The sequence below is a fragment of the Fundulus heteroclitus genome, chromosome 20 (genome assembly GCF_011125445.2).
Source record: "Fundulus heteroclitus isolate FHET01 chromosome 20, MU-UCD_Fhet_4.1, whole genome shotgun sequence".
In the NCBI taxonomy this organism is placed as follows: Eukaryota; Metazoa; Chordata; class Actinopteri; order Cyprinodontiformes; family Fundulidae; genus Fundulus; species Fundulus heteroclitus.
Window position 1 is genome coordinate 19,867,928 of NC_046380.1, and position 18,645 is coordinate 19,886,572.

The window sequence follows — 18,645 nt, forward strand, 5'->3', positions numbered from 1 at the left end:
TTGTGTACGCCCGTTCTTTCCCTTTTGGCGCTGTGTTGCGCCCGTTCCTTCCCTTTGGCGCTGTGTTGCGCCCGTTCCTTCCCTTTGGCGCTGTGTTGCGCCCGTTCCTTCCCTTTGGCGCTGTGTTGCGCTCGCTCTTTCCCCAGCGCTGTCAAGCACTCGCTTTTTCCCCCGGCGCAGTCAAGCGTTCGTGCCTTTCCCTGATGTGCCGCCCCCTGATTGTGCTTTGGCACATCAGTGTTCTCTTGCTCCTTGGTTCCCCGTGTTCTCTGGCCCCTTTGGTTCCCCGTATTCTCTGGCCCCTTTTGTGTTTGCAGGCTCTTTGGTCCCTCAGTGTTCGGTTTCGACTCTTGCCCGCCTTCCTGGGCCCCCTCCACCCGCCCGGCGTGGGGATTCTGGGCCGTCCGGTGTCCGGCCTTGGGGGGGGGGGTACTGTCAGGATGCAGCTTATTGGCTGCATGCTGAGCCTCTCTCCCTCTCTCTTGTTCCTGCGCAGCCTGATCAGTTTCACCTGGCAGGCTGCAATTAACCCACAACTGCTTCCACCTGTTCCCACCGCTTTATCAGACTCACCTCTTTCTGTTCCCGTCGCCGGTCCATAGCGTTCACTCCCGCTCAGTCCCTGCCAGTTTTTCTTGTCAGCTCCGTTTGTACCCGTCAGCCTGAAGACTCCTTTCTCCTGGTCTTGTTTCAGTCAGCCCAAAGACTTTCCGACAGTTTGTTTTCTCCAGTATTCAGCTCAGACGTTCAGACCTCCACCGCTCGGCTCAGACGTTCAGACCTTCACCGCTCGGCTCAGACGCTCAGACCTCCACCGTTCGGCTCAGACGTTCAGACCTCCACCGCTCGGCTCAGACGTTCAGACCTCTACCGCTCGGCTCGGACGTTCAGCCCTCCACTGCACGGCTCGGACGTCCTGTGCTCCACTACTCGGCTCTGAGGTTCTGCTCGCCTCTGCTCAGCTCTGATGCTCTGCTCGCCACTGCTTGGCTCTGACGTTCTGCTCGCCTCTGCTCGGCTCTGATGCTCTGCTCGCCTCAGCTCGGCTCTGACGTTCTGCTCGCCTCTGCTCGGCTCTGATGCTCTGCTCGCCTCAGCTCGGCTCTGACGTTCTGCTCGCCTCTGCTCGGCTCTGATGCTCTGCTCGCCTCTGCTCGGCTCTGACGTTCTGCTCGCCTCTGCTCGGCTCTGATGCTCTGCTCGCCTCTGCTCGGCTCTGACGTTCTGCTCGCCACTGCTCGGCTCTGATGTTCTGCTCGGCTCTGATGCTCTGCTCGCCTCTGCTCGGCTCTGACGTTCTGCTCGCCACTGCTCGGCTCTGATGCTCTGCTCGGCTCTGATGTTCTGCGCTCCACGGCTCTGCTCAGATGTCCTGCTCTCCAGTGCTCGGCTCCAGAGTTCCTCCCGGTCAGTCTCTCCACACTCCTCCTGCCAGCCAGCTTCTACACCCTTCACCTCCGTCCGTTGAAAGACTCTGGTCTAATCATCCATCTTCCAAACTATTCAATAAAAACTCACTCATAAGAACTGACTCTGTGTGTGCGTGCTGTGTCCGGGTTCATCCCAGAAAAATATATCATAACAACAATTAGAATTTAGATTCATCTTGGCGACGATAAATTCCAACTAGTGCTGTCTGAAACCTCCAAAACTGTCAGTATTATCAGGATTGTTATTTTTGCTATTTTCTCCACTGTTGGTTTATTTAGAGCGTCAATGAATATTAATACATTCTCAATTATAATTAAATGCAGTTACTGAGTGCAGTTTGGTAACAAAAATTACACTATTTTTTTTTATGTAACTAGTCTAGATGAAACATATTTAGAATTTTGTTTCAATATGTTATATTTTTAAATGTTTTTAAGGACAACATTTGTGGTTTTTGGGCTATAAGTGACATGCAGTCTGCCACACAGTTACCCAAAAAAGACTGCAAGAAGCTTTAAATAGTCTTTTTTCATCACTTTTATCATTATCCCAACATTACCACAATATATTGTGATACAATTTAAAGTCCATATTGCCCACCCCTAGGATTGTAACTAAATCACTTTGTTTTTCAGGGATAAACAGGAAAATATTATACATTGATATGTGTAAATTTCTAACCCTAACCCTAAAAAAAAAACATTAATAAGTGTGTCTCTTAATTTTACATAATCACCATAATCTTCCCTTGAAAATTTTAGAGAAGCCTTAACCTTTTTTTTAAAATACATTTTTTCCTTCTTGACAGAGTGTCTGGTGGCGAACTTTTCGATCGAATTGTGGAGAAAGGCTTTTACACAGAGAGGGATGCCAGTCAGCTCATCCACCAGATCTTGGACGCTGTTAAATATCTCCACGATATGGGAATCGTCCACAGAGATTTGAAGGTACCTTCTTTCAGAAAAAGATACACGCAAAACGTCACACATTTTTCAAACAATCCTCTTTGGTTCCCTTGTGTTTTGTTTGCAGCCGGAGAATTTACTGTATTACAGTATGGATGAGGACTCCAAGATCATGATCAGCGACTTTGGTCTGTCCAAGATCGAGGGAGCGGGCAGTGTCATGTCCACGGCATGTGGTACTCCTGGTTATGTGGGTGAGGAACTCTTTCTCTGGTCATTCAGAGTCTTTTCACCTCCCTCTCTCATTTCTATGAGAGCTGTTACTGCTGACTTCCCCTCATTATTCAATGGACTGTAAGAGGCTCTTTATCCACTTCTGAGCCATTCCCAAGTGTTTCAGAAGAGCTCTGTTTCTGCTTAGAGATACCTGCCAGACCGTGTAGTTTAGCTGAAATGTCAGGATTAGTTGCGTCTTGTATATTTTTCACACTGTAAACGTGCATCGTGTTCTCTTCACAGCTCCCGAAGTTCTTGCTCAGAAGCCGTACAGCAAAGCTGTGGATTGTTGGTCCATAGGAGTTATTTCTTACATTCTGTGAGTTGGCCTCCTCCATTTTTAAAAACTATTAAAATCAGCCTCCTTTTTGAAAATGATCAGGTTCTAATTATCGGTCCTTCAGGCTCTGTGGGTATCCTCCGTTTTATGACGAAAATGATGCCAAGCTATTTGAGCAGATTTTGAAAGCTGAGTATGAGTTCGACTCTCCATACTGGGACGACATCTCAGATTCAGGTACCGACAGAACATCTTCAGTAGATACAATGATAATGAGGACTTTTCTTTTTTTTTATCATAACATGAACCCAAATTCTGTTGGCAGCCAAAGACTTCATCTGTCACATGATGGAAAAGGACCCTGGGAAGAGGTACACCTGTGAACAGGCTCTCCAACATCCTTGGTAGGAAACATTATGAGTAATGCTGTGACTTTTCTGTACAGGAATGTATTTTTAATTTCACTGTAAAATTAAAAGCCTTTTTGGAGAGAGTTAGATTAATGGAGCCTAAACCACAATGGTGGCCTATTGGGGTAACTTCAGGTTCAGTTCAGGGTTCCCACAATGGTCTCTGTGGGGACCAATGTGGGAAAGCTAACCTGAGTAGATTTGCACAAACATATACAGGTTTTCTTTGAAATATCCCATTCAAATAACCTTAAAATACAGCATCTTGCTCAAACTGGGGTTGAAAAACTGGTTATCAACTCAGTAGGTCAATCCCAGATTACTGACCCTGGAAATGAGCTTGTTTGGGTAAAACTGCCAGAGTTAAGTAAGAAAGCCATTCACAGTGAAGAAGTAGAAAGAAAGCTTCCTGCAGGGGGGATAAAACAACCAAGCTAAACACATTTGTAAATACCTTGACCAAATTATTGAAGCATTTCTTAATATAGTATTTTGTCATTGTATTTTTTTTTTTATTTGATGTAGTGAAAGCTGCAAGGTTAATCTCTGTGTCACCATATTGACTCTTTTGTATCCACGGGTGTGAAAAAAAAAAATCCAGCATCCAGGCATTCAGACTGCTTTTACAAACATCTGTGAAAGAGAGTCTCAGGAAGTCAGTAAATTCCAGTGTGGTACTGTGCAGGGGTGCCCACAAGTGCGTTAAATCCACTCATGAATTTCTGTATTTAAATATATATGCCCCAGACAATGGTTAGTAGTATTATACCATATTAGAAATGACAGTAACTCCGCTACAATGTGGTAGGCCATTTAAAATATCAGAATGGGGTCATATGATGCTCAGGTATACAATGCATAGAGATCGCCAACTTTCTGCAAACTTCCTCCAAACTCCATGTGGCCTTTAGATTGGCTCAAGAATAGTTAGTAAAGCCTTTTTATCTCCAAAAGTGAAACAATTCAGTGATCATTGCTACATATGTCAAACCCTGTTTTGTTAAAGACTAATTTTTTTTTTTGATGAGCTAACACCAAGCTTCCATGTTGCAGAGGTGTCTCTAATGCCCCCTCTTTTTATGTTTATTTTTGCAGGATATGTGGCGACACAGCTCTGGACAAGAACATCCACGAATCTGTCAGTGCTCAGATCAAGAAGAACTTTGCCAAAAGTAAATGGAAGGTCAGTCAACAAGCCTTGGGAGGAGCAGATTTTAGACAAGCAGGAGTGCATGTTATCTTCTCTGCCTTTTTTCCTTACTTAGATATATGCTTCCAAAGACCTGCATTCATCGCGGGCATGAATGTCCTTGTGGCTTTGGGCTTTTAGTGGGTTTTTGTTGTAGATAATTGCACAAACTCCTTTAAGTACGTATAGACATATGTCACAAACTGGCAGATTTTACAACTAGAGAGGCCTAACAATCACCCAAATTTGTAAAATCAGACTTTTATTGCTAAAAACATGATAAAAAGACTAAGATATATCAGCACAGCCAAGCATATGAGAAGCAGCAGCAGCAGCAATAACTCGTTCTTTCTCTCGCTCGCTCTACTGAAGGCGAAGCAGGCATGCATAAAATCTACGCCTCCCCTGGTGCCGTAATGAAAATACTTAAACACACACTGACTCATACTGGCACTGTTAGGGTAAGGAATAAACTGTAGGGCAATTATTGAATATTTGAGTTTAATTATTTTGGTTTCAGAATCAATTTAAAAGCAGAGCTCACATACACTCACTGACAAAACAATGTAAAGCAACCAGAAAGAGTGATCTGAATCTGGGTGTTAAATGTTTCTGCCAGTCAGTGCATTATCTATAAACTTATGACTAAAGCTTGAATCCTGTTTCAAAAATCTTATGTTAGAATAATCCTGTCCAGGTTTGACTAGTCCAGGTGTGTCCAAGGTGTGGCCTGAGGGTCATTTGGAGCTCTGGGAAGGATTTTGTGTGGCAAACAATGCAATTTGCAAGCGATAGAAAATGGGCCAGTCAGCAATGGAGATGGATGCAGATGGACAACAATTTTTAATCGGTTTTCTTAAAATGGAAAACATTCTGTACAACACCAAGCATTCAACCTTTGCTATCCAAGTTTTGTTTTGCTTACATTGTAATTTACTAATAAATAGGACCACAAACATGCTGCGACTTTTCAAAGAATGAGTGGCCTATTTTTAGATGGAAGATTTCTTTTAGACCAATTAAAAAAGAAAAAGAATTAGATGTCTTTCTCTTAACAAGGCCTAAATCTGAGACCCTTTAATCATTTACCGATCCCTTTTCTACATTTTCAGTTTCACAATAAAAATATCCTAATCTGTGTCCTGCAGGTGTATTATACGCACCTCTTGTATAGAAGCCCCTTTTCCTACAATTTCCTACAAATTATCCTACATGTTCCACCCAGATATATATAGTTTTTTTATGCCAATGTCCTGGTTTATTTCTGAAAAACACAAGCATTGTCATTGTCTTTCTTCATCTGCTCATGATCTGAACCACTGTTTTTTGCCATTGTCAGGCCCAAATATCTCCATTGTGGAACAATAATGGTAAATTGTACCGTGTTCCTGCGGTGTGTTTGACCAGTTCTGACCCAGAGTATCGTTGTTCCTGTTGGCGGGCCCAGAAATATGTCCCATGAACATCTACAAAAGCCACCTAGGGAATCTATTTGGCTGGTATATATCACCTGACGTAAGGCTGTGTAATTAAGTGGACTGGACACTAGAGCGGACTAAGAAGTTTCTAATCAGGACAAATTCTGAGTTGCTCCTAATGCCAAAAAAATCATTGAAAATCCCGTGTTCCCCTGTTTATCGAACCTCTGTCGGGAGAAGAGTTTTTCACTTCAGATTTGATCATACTCAGCAATTTTCAACTAGAGGTGATTAAATACAGCCCAGAGACCCAATTTAAAACTGTGAAACAGCCCTCTAGTTTATCATCAATAGATAACTGAGAGACAGATGCCAACTTTTGCTACATGCTAATGCTTAATGCATGCTTAATGTTTGCATGTTTTTTTTTATTATTCTGTCACCATTTTAATCTAAAATACCCACCAACCAGAATACCGCCAGATAATTATATGTGGCAGAGGCTCCTTCAGTCAGTTTTAATTAGCTGTGGGCTGATGCAGAGATAGATGCTTCTTGAAGTTTTCAAAGGGCAAGATTTTTTTTGCTAAAAAAAAACAAAAAAAAAACAACAGCAATCAAATAAAATATTTTTTAAATATAAACGTTTTATACAACACAAACTATTTTGTTTTAGTGAATCTATAGTTTTTGCTTTCACTTTAATTTATTTGTGAATAGATTCACAAACATCCACACTTTCTGCTGACCTGGATGCATCAACTCAGCTTTTGAGTAAACCAAGAGTTTTCACAAAGTCGCCCATTTTTGAAAATCCCTTAAAATCTGACTATTTGGATTGTTTCATTAAAACATGTCTGGTCTATTGATGAGCAGATAAAAAGAGCCTCATTATAAAACTATTTTATTTTAATTTGAGAGAATTCAAATATTTTAAAGGTATATAACCATGTTATATGCTTAAAAATAGTTTGACCATAATAAATTAAGGTTAAATACACCAAACGTCCATCCTAATAGTGTTTTGATGGTCCTTTTTGAGGTTAAATATAGCCCCACAAGGGGTGCGATGAACAGATATAAACAGACGTGGCGCCATCTAGCAAAAGTATCGCAGAAGTATCATAATGCCGGTTTGCTTAATTAATAAATCAATTGTAAATAATGCCAGACCGAGCCAGACCCTCTGAAATACCTTGCAGTAAAGCGGCAGCTCTGCATGATCAAAAACCAACAACTATTAGTTAAATAAACTGATTTACAGCAACTTTAAGAGCCTCATCAGAACATTTACTCATGCCAATCAACTATGCGGTCCCATCTGAGCCTCTGCAGGTTAAGTGAACACCAACATTCATACTGCGACATTCCCAGCGCCATTCCAGTCTTTTCCCTCTTGGGATAAAACTTTTTTGCTTTTTTTTCTTTCTTTTTTTTTTTTCTTCATGGATCTTGGACCATTCTTCGTTGTTTTACTAGGAGATGCTAATAGCCGTTAGCTGTTTTATCCCCTGCTGCGCATGCGCAGTGATGTACTTCTGTTGTAATTAAAAATAAAAACGAAGGGCTTTTTTTACTAACAAATTGAGCAAAAACAAAGCATAAAACACCAAAATAACAACTAATACTAAAACTAAAACTTTGTATGCATCCAGAGTGAGCTACTAATGTATAAATAAAGAAAAAGTCAAATAACGTGGCAATGCACCTTTAACCTTGACAACTTTACAGCAGTCACCGGTACGCTTGCCTAGCATCCCTCTGTATGAATTACAACATCTTGATGTTGGATTTTCTGTAAATTTGTTGGGAAGCAACTTTCTGTGTTTCACCACAGTGTGCCTGTGTGGGTGTTTGACATAAATAATTTAATGTAGCCTCTAGTGGGCTACGCCATCTGTGATATCTGCAATTTACACTCCACTCTTCAGCCAAAAGAGTCTTTTCATATTTATTGTTAAAGTTTTTATGTGTTTGGATATTGTTTAATTTACAGCTTAGAAAGAAAAGAACACAAATATAAACATCATTAATAATACTTAAAACAGTACTACCATGTTAGCAATGGTACCACAAGTACATTTAGTAATATAAGGCAACTGGTTTGTGCAATATGTGCAATATAATCTGTCAAAAATATTATTTATAACTCTGTTAATGTATGTTTGTATAAATGTATAATGCATTTAAATTTTTACTTCTCCACAAACACTTATCGCCGATAGGTAGGCCAACTATATTGTCACAAGTTAAAAATCATAATTTTCTTTTACATTCCCTCTCTGTAGTGTATTTTGCGTGATGTTTTAGTGGTAAAAACATACAGTCAAAATGTTTTTTTCTACAATATTGATTTCATAAAACTCTGAAAGACAAGAAAACAGACAACAAAAGGAAATGCAACTAATTCTTGACACATAAAAAAAAATATATATATATATATATATATATATATATATATATATATATATATATATATATATATATATACATACTTTTGTATTTTTGGCATCCTTGCAGCAAGCGTTCAATGCCACCGCGGTGGTGCGACACATGCGGAGGCTGCAGCTGGGCACCAGTCTCGAGGGACCGAGTCAGATTACTCCCACCAGTCCCTGCCATGGACATCTGCTCCCAGAAGAGGAGGTGGAGGAAGAGGAGGATGAACTGGGGAACGAGGAGGAGGAGAGCTGTAAGTCAGCAGCTCACAGCGAACGAACGAATACAACTTCAAACCTGTCAGTGCTGTAGGTGGTTAATAGACGAATCCTGCAAAACAGGTGCTCTGTTTAGTTACCTTTAAGAAGATTTTAGTGCATTTTCACGCTTGGAATTTAATTTCATTGGTTTTTCACAGTGGAGTACAAACCCCTGTTAGAACTCCATTTGTTTGACATTTAAATTAAATTATTTCCATATTTTTCCACTTTTAAAGTAACGTATATTTTGTGTAATTTAATTAAAAAAACAGACATGTTTTGAGGAAAACTATATTAAATGACAAACGTGTAATAATCTGGTTGCATAAGTTTGCACAGCCTTATACTTTGTTGAAATACTTTTTATTTAATTTGAACATGTTTAGTTAATTTGGCTGTGAATCAATTTTAATCCCACATCTTGAGTTGGCAATATTTACCGACTCTACTTTTCAAAGTTTCTCAGATCTGTGAGATTTAATTTTATTCTGATTTATTTTGATAATTTGGGTGCCTGATTGGACTTAGTGTGAAACTGAAAAAGGAAACTCCTCTTCACATTTGGCTTTTTAACAGACACCAGAGTGTTTTGGGTCAAAACTGACCGCTATTTAGAACGGCTCACAAATTCCACCTTGAAATAAAACCTCAGTTCCAGCTACAAACAAGTAACCCCAGCGCATGACTGCAATGGTGTTTATTGGGAAAAGTCATTGCAGTCACAAAGCATTCTCCAACAATTGTCTTGGAGATTTGAACAGCATGGTGTCTTTAGAAGAAGATACATTTCATCTTGTAATTCTACAACGTTGGCCATAAATATGGATAAATCTGTGGATTGTTGTTGCTCACAGAACTCATCTAACTAATAGGGCAAAGTAACACTTAGAAATAAAGGAATCATCTTTTCCATTTAAAACCCCTTTAGCTGCCAGGACACCCCGTCTGCCGTACTTCTGAGAGACAATCTGGTTGTGACTCAGCCCAGCCTGGTGAATAATCATGACAAAAAAGTACCAAAAGCAATTATATAAATTTTAGTGCAGATGGGACAGTTTGTATGTTTGCTTTCACAATACCCAGTATCTCTTAAGAAGTACCGTATTTTCCATAATAAATAGGCCTTTTATCCAGTTAAGACTCTGAAAAGGAAACTGAAAACATTGATTAGACCTTGTGGATGAATATATGTAATTAGTAAGCTAAGCTACTGTGTTATACATACACAGTTTAACCCTTACTTTTTGCTACTTTTGAAGTAATGATTCAAACAAACCCTTACGCTACAAAAATGTATTTCAATATATTATGTGAAAGTATATTTCACATGTATTCATATATTGTGAAATTTAAATATTAATATAATAAAATATACTATATAATGATATAATATTAAATATATTCTCATCATTTAATATATTATTAGATATATTTTAAATATGCCCAAATCATATGAGATCATATACTGGAAGCAGCATTGTGAATAGTATACCTTATAATATACCTTAATGTTCAGTATAATATAATTAAATTTATATGGGAATATAAGGGGAAAACCCCCCACTGCAGTTAATGATGATATAATTCATAATGCTCAGCTACATGCACTTTTTACAATATATAAATTAATACATAGTCATATATGGTCCATCCACGTGGCCATATAATCATAATAAATGTGATTTGGAGCTTGACTCATAAAAAGGCTTAGTTGTAATAAACATACATGCAATAATATAATCCAGTTTTGTTTGCACATTAATTTTAAGATATAATAATCAATATATGGCAGGAAGTTGTTGATCCGTATATTAATATATATTTTCAAATGTATCTCTCATATATTCAAACATATTTGCTAACGTTATTGCCGTATAAAATCTAGTATATTGCGATATACTGTTCTTTCGTAAGGAAGGTGATTCAGTCATAGGTAGCTATATTATCCTTCACGGGTAGGACAAACCTTAATCCATCGTGGTTGGCAGGAGTTCTCACATAAATGTTGCACAGTCCATTAAAATTAGACATGAGATTCTTGGAATGCAGAATGCAGTCTTACACAAAGCAAGAAATCTAATCTTCCTATTCTTAAAGGGACAGTGTGCAATTAATTTGGTGTTTAATAAGCAAAAATCAAGTATTGTTTTTATAAATACGTATTCTGGAAAGTCTAATAACATCACCATCAAAAATGTATGTGTTCTCATAACTTAGAAACTAATTAGTTGTTTAGAAATACATAGGTGTCGGTGCACCCAATGAAATTACTTACATGATAATAAGTAAAGGATGTCTACACAAAACACGTTGATACAAACTCTCCATTGACTGCACATGTTTAAAGCAAAGAAGGCTAGTTCAGGACACAACTCCCCTTTGTGATGCCACACCGAGCAACTGCCCGTAGAGCCTATATTAAAATCACTACAGATTATAGTGGTGTGCTCAAAAAGTATATATTTTTTTTACCTTTTACTTGTTTTTTTTTAATTACTACCACAATCTTTCATGTGTTTTATGGAATTTTACTAAACAGACCAACACAAAGAAGGGTCAATTTGTGGAGTAGAAGGAAATGATGCATAATTTATAAAGTTCTGCTCAAGGAACACTTCTAAGTCAATATCTTGCAGAACAAACCTTTCCTATGTTTGCAAGACTTTTAGGGAATATATGTCTTTACGAGACTGAAGACAAGTGACTGTCCTGCTGGACAATCTTCCAGGATTGTGTTGAATTTAGTTCCACTCGCCTTTTCATCAACTCTAATAGTTTCCCTGTTCCTGCAAGAGTAGCATCCATACACCATGATGATGCCACCACCACGTTTTGGTCTAAGGAAGGTGTGTAAATTATTTCACCCTTATAGAGTTTTACATGTAGACCAGAAACATGGATTTTGGTCTCATTCGACCAAAGGACCTTCTTCCAAGTGTGTCCTTACAAGGGTTGTGGCATACTGGAAATTGAACATCTGATGTCTTTTTTTCCTGCAGTAATTTTTTTTCTATCACTCTTCCGTAAATGCCAGGTTTTAGGAGGCCCAGCTAATAGTTGTACTGTTGAGAGATTCCCCCACCTGAGCTGTGGCTCTCTGTAGCTCTTCCAGAGTTACCATGGGTCTAATTAATAATCTCTTGTCAAGTTATGTGGACAGCCATCTCTTTTAACACTTGCAGTTGCGAAGTACCCTGTGTGTATACAACACACACAGGTACATTGGTTACAGGTAGTATCTAGTGTTAATGTTAGCGTAATTTATTACACAAATTTGTTTGCAGCTCTTATTTGTATGAGGCTTGATGACTCTGAGTCTAAGTCTGCCGTGAGCTTCTTTCTGTGTTGTTAAAATTGTGTGATTGTGCATGATGCTAATTTGGGATGATACACAGGATAAGTGGATATTTAAACATATAACGGGTAGTTGTTTTGTGTTTACAACTCATTCTAGTGTCACAGAAATATGTGAAGTGAGCACAACATTAAACTAAAGGTAATGACTTTAAAAAAGGTCCTTTTGCCCCACATAGAAAAAAGCTTGTATTACCCCTGGGCTGTCATTTGGCTTGGATTGGTATTGTATCAATTCAGCTCTGTTTGAATTGTATACATTGTGTATTTTTTTAGTAAGACAAGTTTGACGACTTATTGAGCTATGCAGCACTGTCAAAAATAAACAGGTGGCTCTCATGGTAAATATCCTGAAAACTCAGGCTGTTGACTTTGATCGTGCTCTCTGGTCACAGTGTTGTTGGCCGTACTCTTGATGACTAACCTTTGGGTTCTCCTCTAATTCTGTTGCTGCTTTGCTCTTCGTCACCCAGTGTCGCACTACGAGGATGGTCGTCGTGGAAGTAACGAGGGTAGCACAGATCGGGACAGCCTGAGAAGCTGTACCTACTGCTGCAGGCCAACCAGTCGAATCTGAGCACAGCCTCCTGGTGTCATGATGATGAAGTGTCTTTGGAGCACCCAGAACCCGCCCACCCAGTCTGGCCAGTAAGGCAGAGTAGATATTAGTCAATGTCCGCCAGAGCACATACCCAAACAAGAGTTCCCCTCTATTTTGTGGTTAAAGAAATATATTGTACGTTTTTTTTTTGTTATATTATTTTTGTATATCAATAGGTTATAACTTCAGTGCTGGGGACAAAAAAAGTATATCCATCCTCAAGATTTCTTGTTTTTGCCTTTCTATTTTTCTTTGCCACGGTTAAACGTAGATTCTAATATCAATCAAAATAACCAGGGTAAATACAAGAAGCAGTTTTCAAATGTAAACTATCCAAAGAAAACGGGTTCTACGTGAAAGATAATCACCCCTGTGAATTTCAGGAAGTCACTTAAACAGAGCCAGGCTGACAACATGAAGTAGGTTAAAAGATCTCACAGGAATTCAACAGCATTAGAGAAACCAAAGTGACAATTATATGTAACTTTATGAAGGGCTGAAAAGTTACATTTAAGCCATTGCAACTCCAGCGCATCACATCGAGAGCCTTTATCCACAAATAAAAAAAAAGAAAAAAAGAGAGGATTGTCCGGCCAATAAAAACTATCACAGGACTGCAATAGCGACCCACGCAGAAGTTCACACAAGAAACCAGAACAATGTCTGAAGCACTGCAGGACTCACATGTCTCAGTGAGGTTCAGTGTACCTGACTGAACAAAAAGAAAGAAACTGGACAAAAATGACCTCAATGGGAAAAATCTAATGTGAAAAAGCAGAAGAAAAGGAAGATCATGACAGTCAAGCATGGTGGTGGTGGTTTGATTGATTGGCAACTTTGCTGCTTCTGGACCTGGATGACCTGCCATAATTTAGGGGGGCATGGATTCAGCTCCTTAGCAGAAAATGCTGAAGGAAAATCTCTGGCCATCAGTTTGTGACTTTAAGGTCATGTGCACTTGGGTTATAGAGCAGGACAAAGAAAGAACGACATGGGAGAATCCACCTTTGAATAACTTTAAAAAAAAATCAAAAATCAAATCAGGAATGGCTCAGATAAAAAGTCTGGACCTAAATCTAAATCAATTTGACTGAATTAAAATTCATTAAATAAGTATGAAACACTGCTGGGTGTACCCCGCCTCTCGCCCATTGACAGCTGGAGATAGACACCAGCACGACCCCACCAGGGATAGATGTGTTAGAAGATGGAAGGATGGATGGAAGTATGAAACAACATTCTTCCACAGAGATATAAAAAGGCTCATTGCAAGTTACCCCAAGAGCTTGGTGGTAGCATTTGTGTTAGGGTTAGGATTGTTATATTGAGCGACCAAACACTTTTCCACATAGAGATAGGTTAGTTCGGATAGCTTTTCACCCCCTCATAAATGAAAGCATCATTTGAAAACTGCATTTTGTATTTACTCAAGTAATCTTTGTCCCACGTCAAAATTAGTTTGATGATCTGAAACAAAAAACAAAAGAGGAAAAACTGATTAAAATAATAAAAAAAAATTTGACAAGAAGTGAAACTATCCATTCAAAATATTTAAGAAAATCCAGAATAAATGGATAAAAAAGAACCAACAGAAAATACTGATAGATTTAGGGATATTATTTGAGTATTAACCTTTTCATAGAAATATATGGAAGACAAAAAAAGATGATGGGTTTCAGAGCGATCTTCAACTGTTCCTTCAGAGAAAATTACTGACATAATAAAACATCAAGAATATGAGTTCCAGCAGATTTCAGACGCCTTCATTTACAACATAAAAGAGACAGAGGTTATATATATATATATATACGATGGGAGTGCCCGGAGACACGTAGACAATAGCCACCGGCAGTGCTTAATAGAGAAAAATTAACTGAAATGAAAATTATAAACTAATCGTGGGGAGCATGTCTGGTCAAGGCATGTTTTTTTTCTTTCTTTCTATTTTGTTATATTGTGAAAAGATTTGATAAAATGTTGGGGGGCAAAAAAAAGCAAAAACCGAAGAAATCTGCAGGGAGGTGAACGCTATTTCACAGCACCGTGGGTTGCAGAAGGGGACACGAGGCTGCGTTGAGAAGGCTAAAGGGTCTTTCATTTCAGAAAGGTCTAACTCAGCAACCCACCCTGCTAATGAAATAATCAGTGGTTTTGTGCAGCTGTAGCGGAGCATGGCCTTTCACAAATGGCTCAGCGTGTTAGCTTCGGAGGATGTTTAAATCAAAGATGAGTTCTAAGAGCTGTGTCCTTTATCACAATTGTTATCTCATTATATGCCACATCTACCTCTAATCGTGGTTTCTGTGTGTCTGCACCCATCTGGCCCACGCGCTCTGCAATCCCTGAAATATCCGGCCAGACATGTTACAAGGAAAATACCATTTAAAAGGGAAGCAGCACTTAAAACGGGTCCTGCGGGCCCTTCCACTCTTTACCCGTTAATGCGATGCCAAGACACCAGCCAAGAAGTGACGCTAGTCAAGTAGCTGAACATTACTGCTGCCTCAAGTTATGTTTTAATGCCTGGTTAGCAATTCAGTTTGTGTGGAACCTCTGCGGAACTAAATTCAACTCAGGGAACCTTTTAGATGAAGTAAGCAAGTTAACGGGAATCTGAATAAAGACGATTCAGTTAAAGCTGAGCGTAGTTATTTTATAAAATAGTTTGATCCAATTTTTTCCCCCCATTTTTATCAACTGGATGCAGTACACTTTGTTTTAATAACAGTCCAAATGACTCTTTCCATTCAGCTCCAGCACAGAATACAGCCGACTCAGTTTAATTATACCTGACTCTGAATCTTAGTTAGTCCTATTATAGTCCAGTTGATTAAAATTTATTCTGTTCCTACTAGTTTAATACCTCAGTCTAAATTGAACTCAGCTGACTTCAGTTCGATCCAGTTCCTCCTTACTGAACCTTGGCCAGGTTCCGTCCAATCATAAATCTGGATTGCTCAAGCTCTTTCCAATTCAGTAAAATATTTCAATGTAGTCCAGTTCCCTTTTTCTGAATCATATTCCTTTAAATTAGTACAGACCAGTTGAGTGGGGTTGCAATATTTTTGGATCAAATCTTTTGCAATTGTTTCTTGTTGCCCAGTTAGTTCGGTCAAGTGCCACCAGGTTCAAATTGATAATTCTCAGTTAAATACAACCCATTTCAGTCCAATTATAATCAAGCCAACTCATTAATTAACCTTTTCCAGTTCCTTACAACTGAACATGATCCAGGTCGGTCCATTGCAACCCAGTTCACCACAATAATCTCAATCTATCCAAATATATTGCAATGAAATAAAATCCCTTTCATCTGAATGGAATACACTTTAATTCAAAATTAACTCAATTGGCTTCAGTTCTATCCAGCTAAATATAATCAAGTAATAAACCCAGTTTGTTTTAACTGTGATTCAATTGATTCAAGCCCATTTTAGTTAAAACAATTATAAAAAATGTTTTTTTCTTTATTGGATAAAGTTTACATTTATTAAATAGATAGTGGCTACAAGGGACTGGATATTGTTGTCATAAATAAAATACAAAACACTAAAAACAGAAGGGAGAAAAAGCCTTGTAAATGTCAAGAGTCCAGATCAGGTGAATCATTTCACATTACATTCAATTGTAGCTGCCCATGGTCAAACTGAGTGTTTTTTACTGTTATTAAATCTTATTTTTGTTAAATATTACTTTATTTTTTTCCCCTGTGAGTAAATGCCACCTTGTTTAGATACTTTATGGAATTATTATGGAGATACTTGAAAGTAACAATATAACCTGGGGGTTTTGGACTCTATATTCTGGCTCAGACTGGGTTTGTGTTGGGTGGTTTTGACCTGAAGTGTCTGCATGCTTCCTGTCGGAGGGGGAAAAAAAAAAACAATTAAAAATGTATGAATATCCAAAAGGAGACTTTTTTTTCTTCCCTTTTTTGGGGGCGTTGTTTGTTTTATGGTTGTTTTGTTATCAGAGGCTCAAACTGAGATCCCGGTTAGGTCTTTATATCCATGCACTCTTATTATGCCATGACGGATATAAAAACACCATGCTTATTTTCAGCATTTTGTTTTTGACAGTAAAAAAAAACAAACAAAAAAAAAAAAAAAAAACACCAAGTAACCCAGAGGCTGTTGGTCTCTGGTCCTGGCCCAGACCCGGCTCATGTTGAGTCGGGAGGATCTCAGTCTGGGCCCTCTGCCTGCTCTGTGCTGTGCACCTCTAGTGGAAGAAGTTTTGCTCTACTGTTTGCATGACCTGGTTTAATATGTTTACATGAATGATGATCAATTAGTATAAACACACGATTTAATATTACTATGTTGTATTGAAAACTGATGTAATTTTTTGAGCTATATAATGTGAAGTGACTAACACCTGAAGTAATGCTGTTGACAAAAGTGCAACGCAGCACAGTGGACTCATCGTTTGCATTGACTCTAACAGTCAAGTCTCTTTCTGAGTGATCTATTTCTTGTACTATGTTTACTTATGGCTGTGTTTTCTTGCTTGCTTTGTTTCCGCGTCCTTGACCCTATTGAAGAAAAAACAACAACAAAAAAAACAACAACAAAAAAAACAACATATCAGCGATTGTGGAAAGTTAATTTTTTTAAAAAAAGTCTATTAAAAAGGGATCTTGAAAACATAAAGGTGCAAGAAGGAACACCTGGCTGCTAGAGTGCACAATTTTTATTTGTGCTGATAAGTAAAAGACACTGAAGCCATACACAGATTACGATACAGGACCCCCCCCCCACACACACACACACACACACACACACACACGCACACACACAATCAACAAACACCCTAATTCTGCAAGCGATTGAATACACTCAGTAATATTACTGAAACTTTAGCACTGAATTAAAAGTCCTATAGTCCTGATATTATTCACGTCATGCAAGTATAAAAGAATGTATCCCATGACATGTTGCATTCCGTAAAAGAAAAGCTTTAAAAACTCAGTAAACGTACCCATTATCCCGTCCTCCTTCGTTAATGAGTTTTCTTTCATTTGTAGCTGTTGATGTGGGTCCATAGTACAGCAAAAGAAGGCAATCACTCTGGATTTACATGACTGTAATTGTGGAATATATGCAAACTGTGTTTGAAGGGCTTCATGTTGAGTGTACTATAGCCAATGTTGATGACTTTGATAAACTGGCTATTATATGTTTGGTAAAGACTTTCTGTTGAACCTTTCCTGGGATTTATTTCCACTCCGCTGTGTTTTTTTTAAGCTTCTGTTACCCATTACAGACACACTAAAATGCATAAAGAAACACATGTATATTATATATATATAAATATAAATATAAGTATATATTGTATATCCTTTTTTGTAAAAGCTGTTTTGAGCTACAAATGTACGGATGCAATGCATCATGGGTTATTGAAAAAAGTTGTATGAAAATACGATTTGTACCCTCAAAGAAATGACTGCAGGAACTTAAATAAAACTTCCTTGTCTATCCATTGTTTGTGTTGTCATGAGATGGGAACGTCTTTTTCATGCAAAGCAAAAGGAGAAACAGATTCAGTTCTGTACAAATGAGTCAGTGCACAGATAACTTTTTTTTTTTTTTTTTTTACAGTGTGCTTTGGTTTAATGTTACAGATGCGAACACATTTGTTGGCACCCCTGGTAAAGATGTACCAGGGTTGAAATAAAATCATATTTTTCTGTAGTGGCCCAATCTTTAGATCGATGCACTGAGATGTCAGTTCAAGACGACTGAGTTTGTGACCTGTGAACCATTCTTAGTAATTTAAGGGGGTGAGGGCAGTTGTTCCTGTTTAGATGTGAAGAATATCATCGTCCGCTCTAGTTCATCCCAAAGGTGTTTTATAAGGTTGTGGTCGGGACTCTGTGCAGGCCAGATAAGTTTTGACGGCACCAAACTTTCTACACCTGCAGCTATTGGAGTGATTGGATCACCTGAATCCATTTATTTGGTGGTTGTGCCCGGACACTTTTCACAATATAGTGTATGTTAGAACAGTGAAAAGTAGTTTAAATGACAATATCTGCTGATTACTGTATGTTGCATGACCTCGGCATGCTCAATGAGCTCAG

General features: G+C 38.5%; 1 protein-coding gene across 1 annotated transcript in view; it reads left to right on the top strand.

Moving 5' to 3' along the window:
• camk1a (calcium/calmodulin-dependent protein kinase Ia) overlaps window positions 1-13,591 on the top strand; it is a 41,536-nt gene extending 27,945 nt beyond the window's left edge. Inside the window, exons 5-12 of the mRNA XM_036151690.1 lie at window positions 2,240-2,378; window positions 2,464-2,590; window positions 2,856-2,931; window positions 3,017-3,129; window positions 3,218-3,296; window positions 4,398-4,485; window positions 8,430-8,601; window positions 12,436-13,591. Coding sequence (XP_036007583.1) covers window positions 2,240-2,378; window positions 2,464-2,590; window positions 2,856-2,931; window positions 3,017-3,129; window positions 3,218-3,296; window positions 4,398-4,485; window positions 8,430-8,601; window positions 12,436-12,539 — 898 coding nt within the window. The 3' untranslated portion in view covers window positions 12,540-13,591. The remainder of the gene's footprint in view (window positions 1-2,239; window positions 2,379-2,463; window positions 2,591-2,855; window positions 2,932-3,016; window positions 3,130-3,217; window positions 3,297-4,397; window positions 4,486-8,429; window positions 8,602-12,435) is intronic.
• The last annotated feature ends 5,054 nt before the right edge of the window (window positions 13,592-18,645 follow it).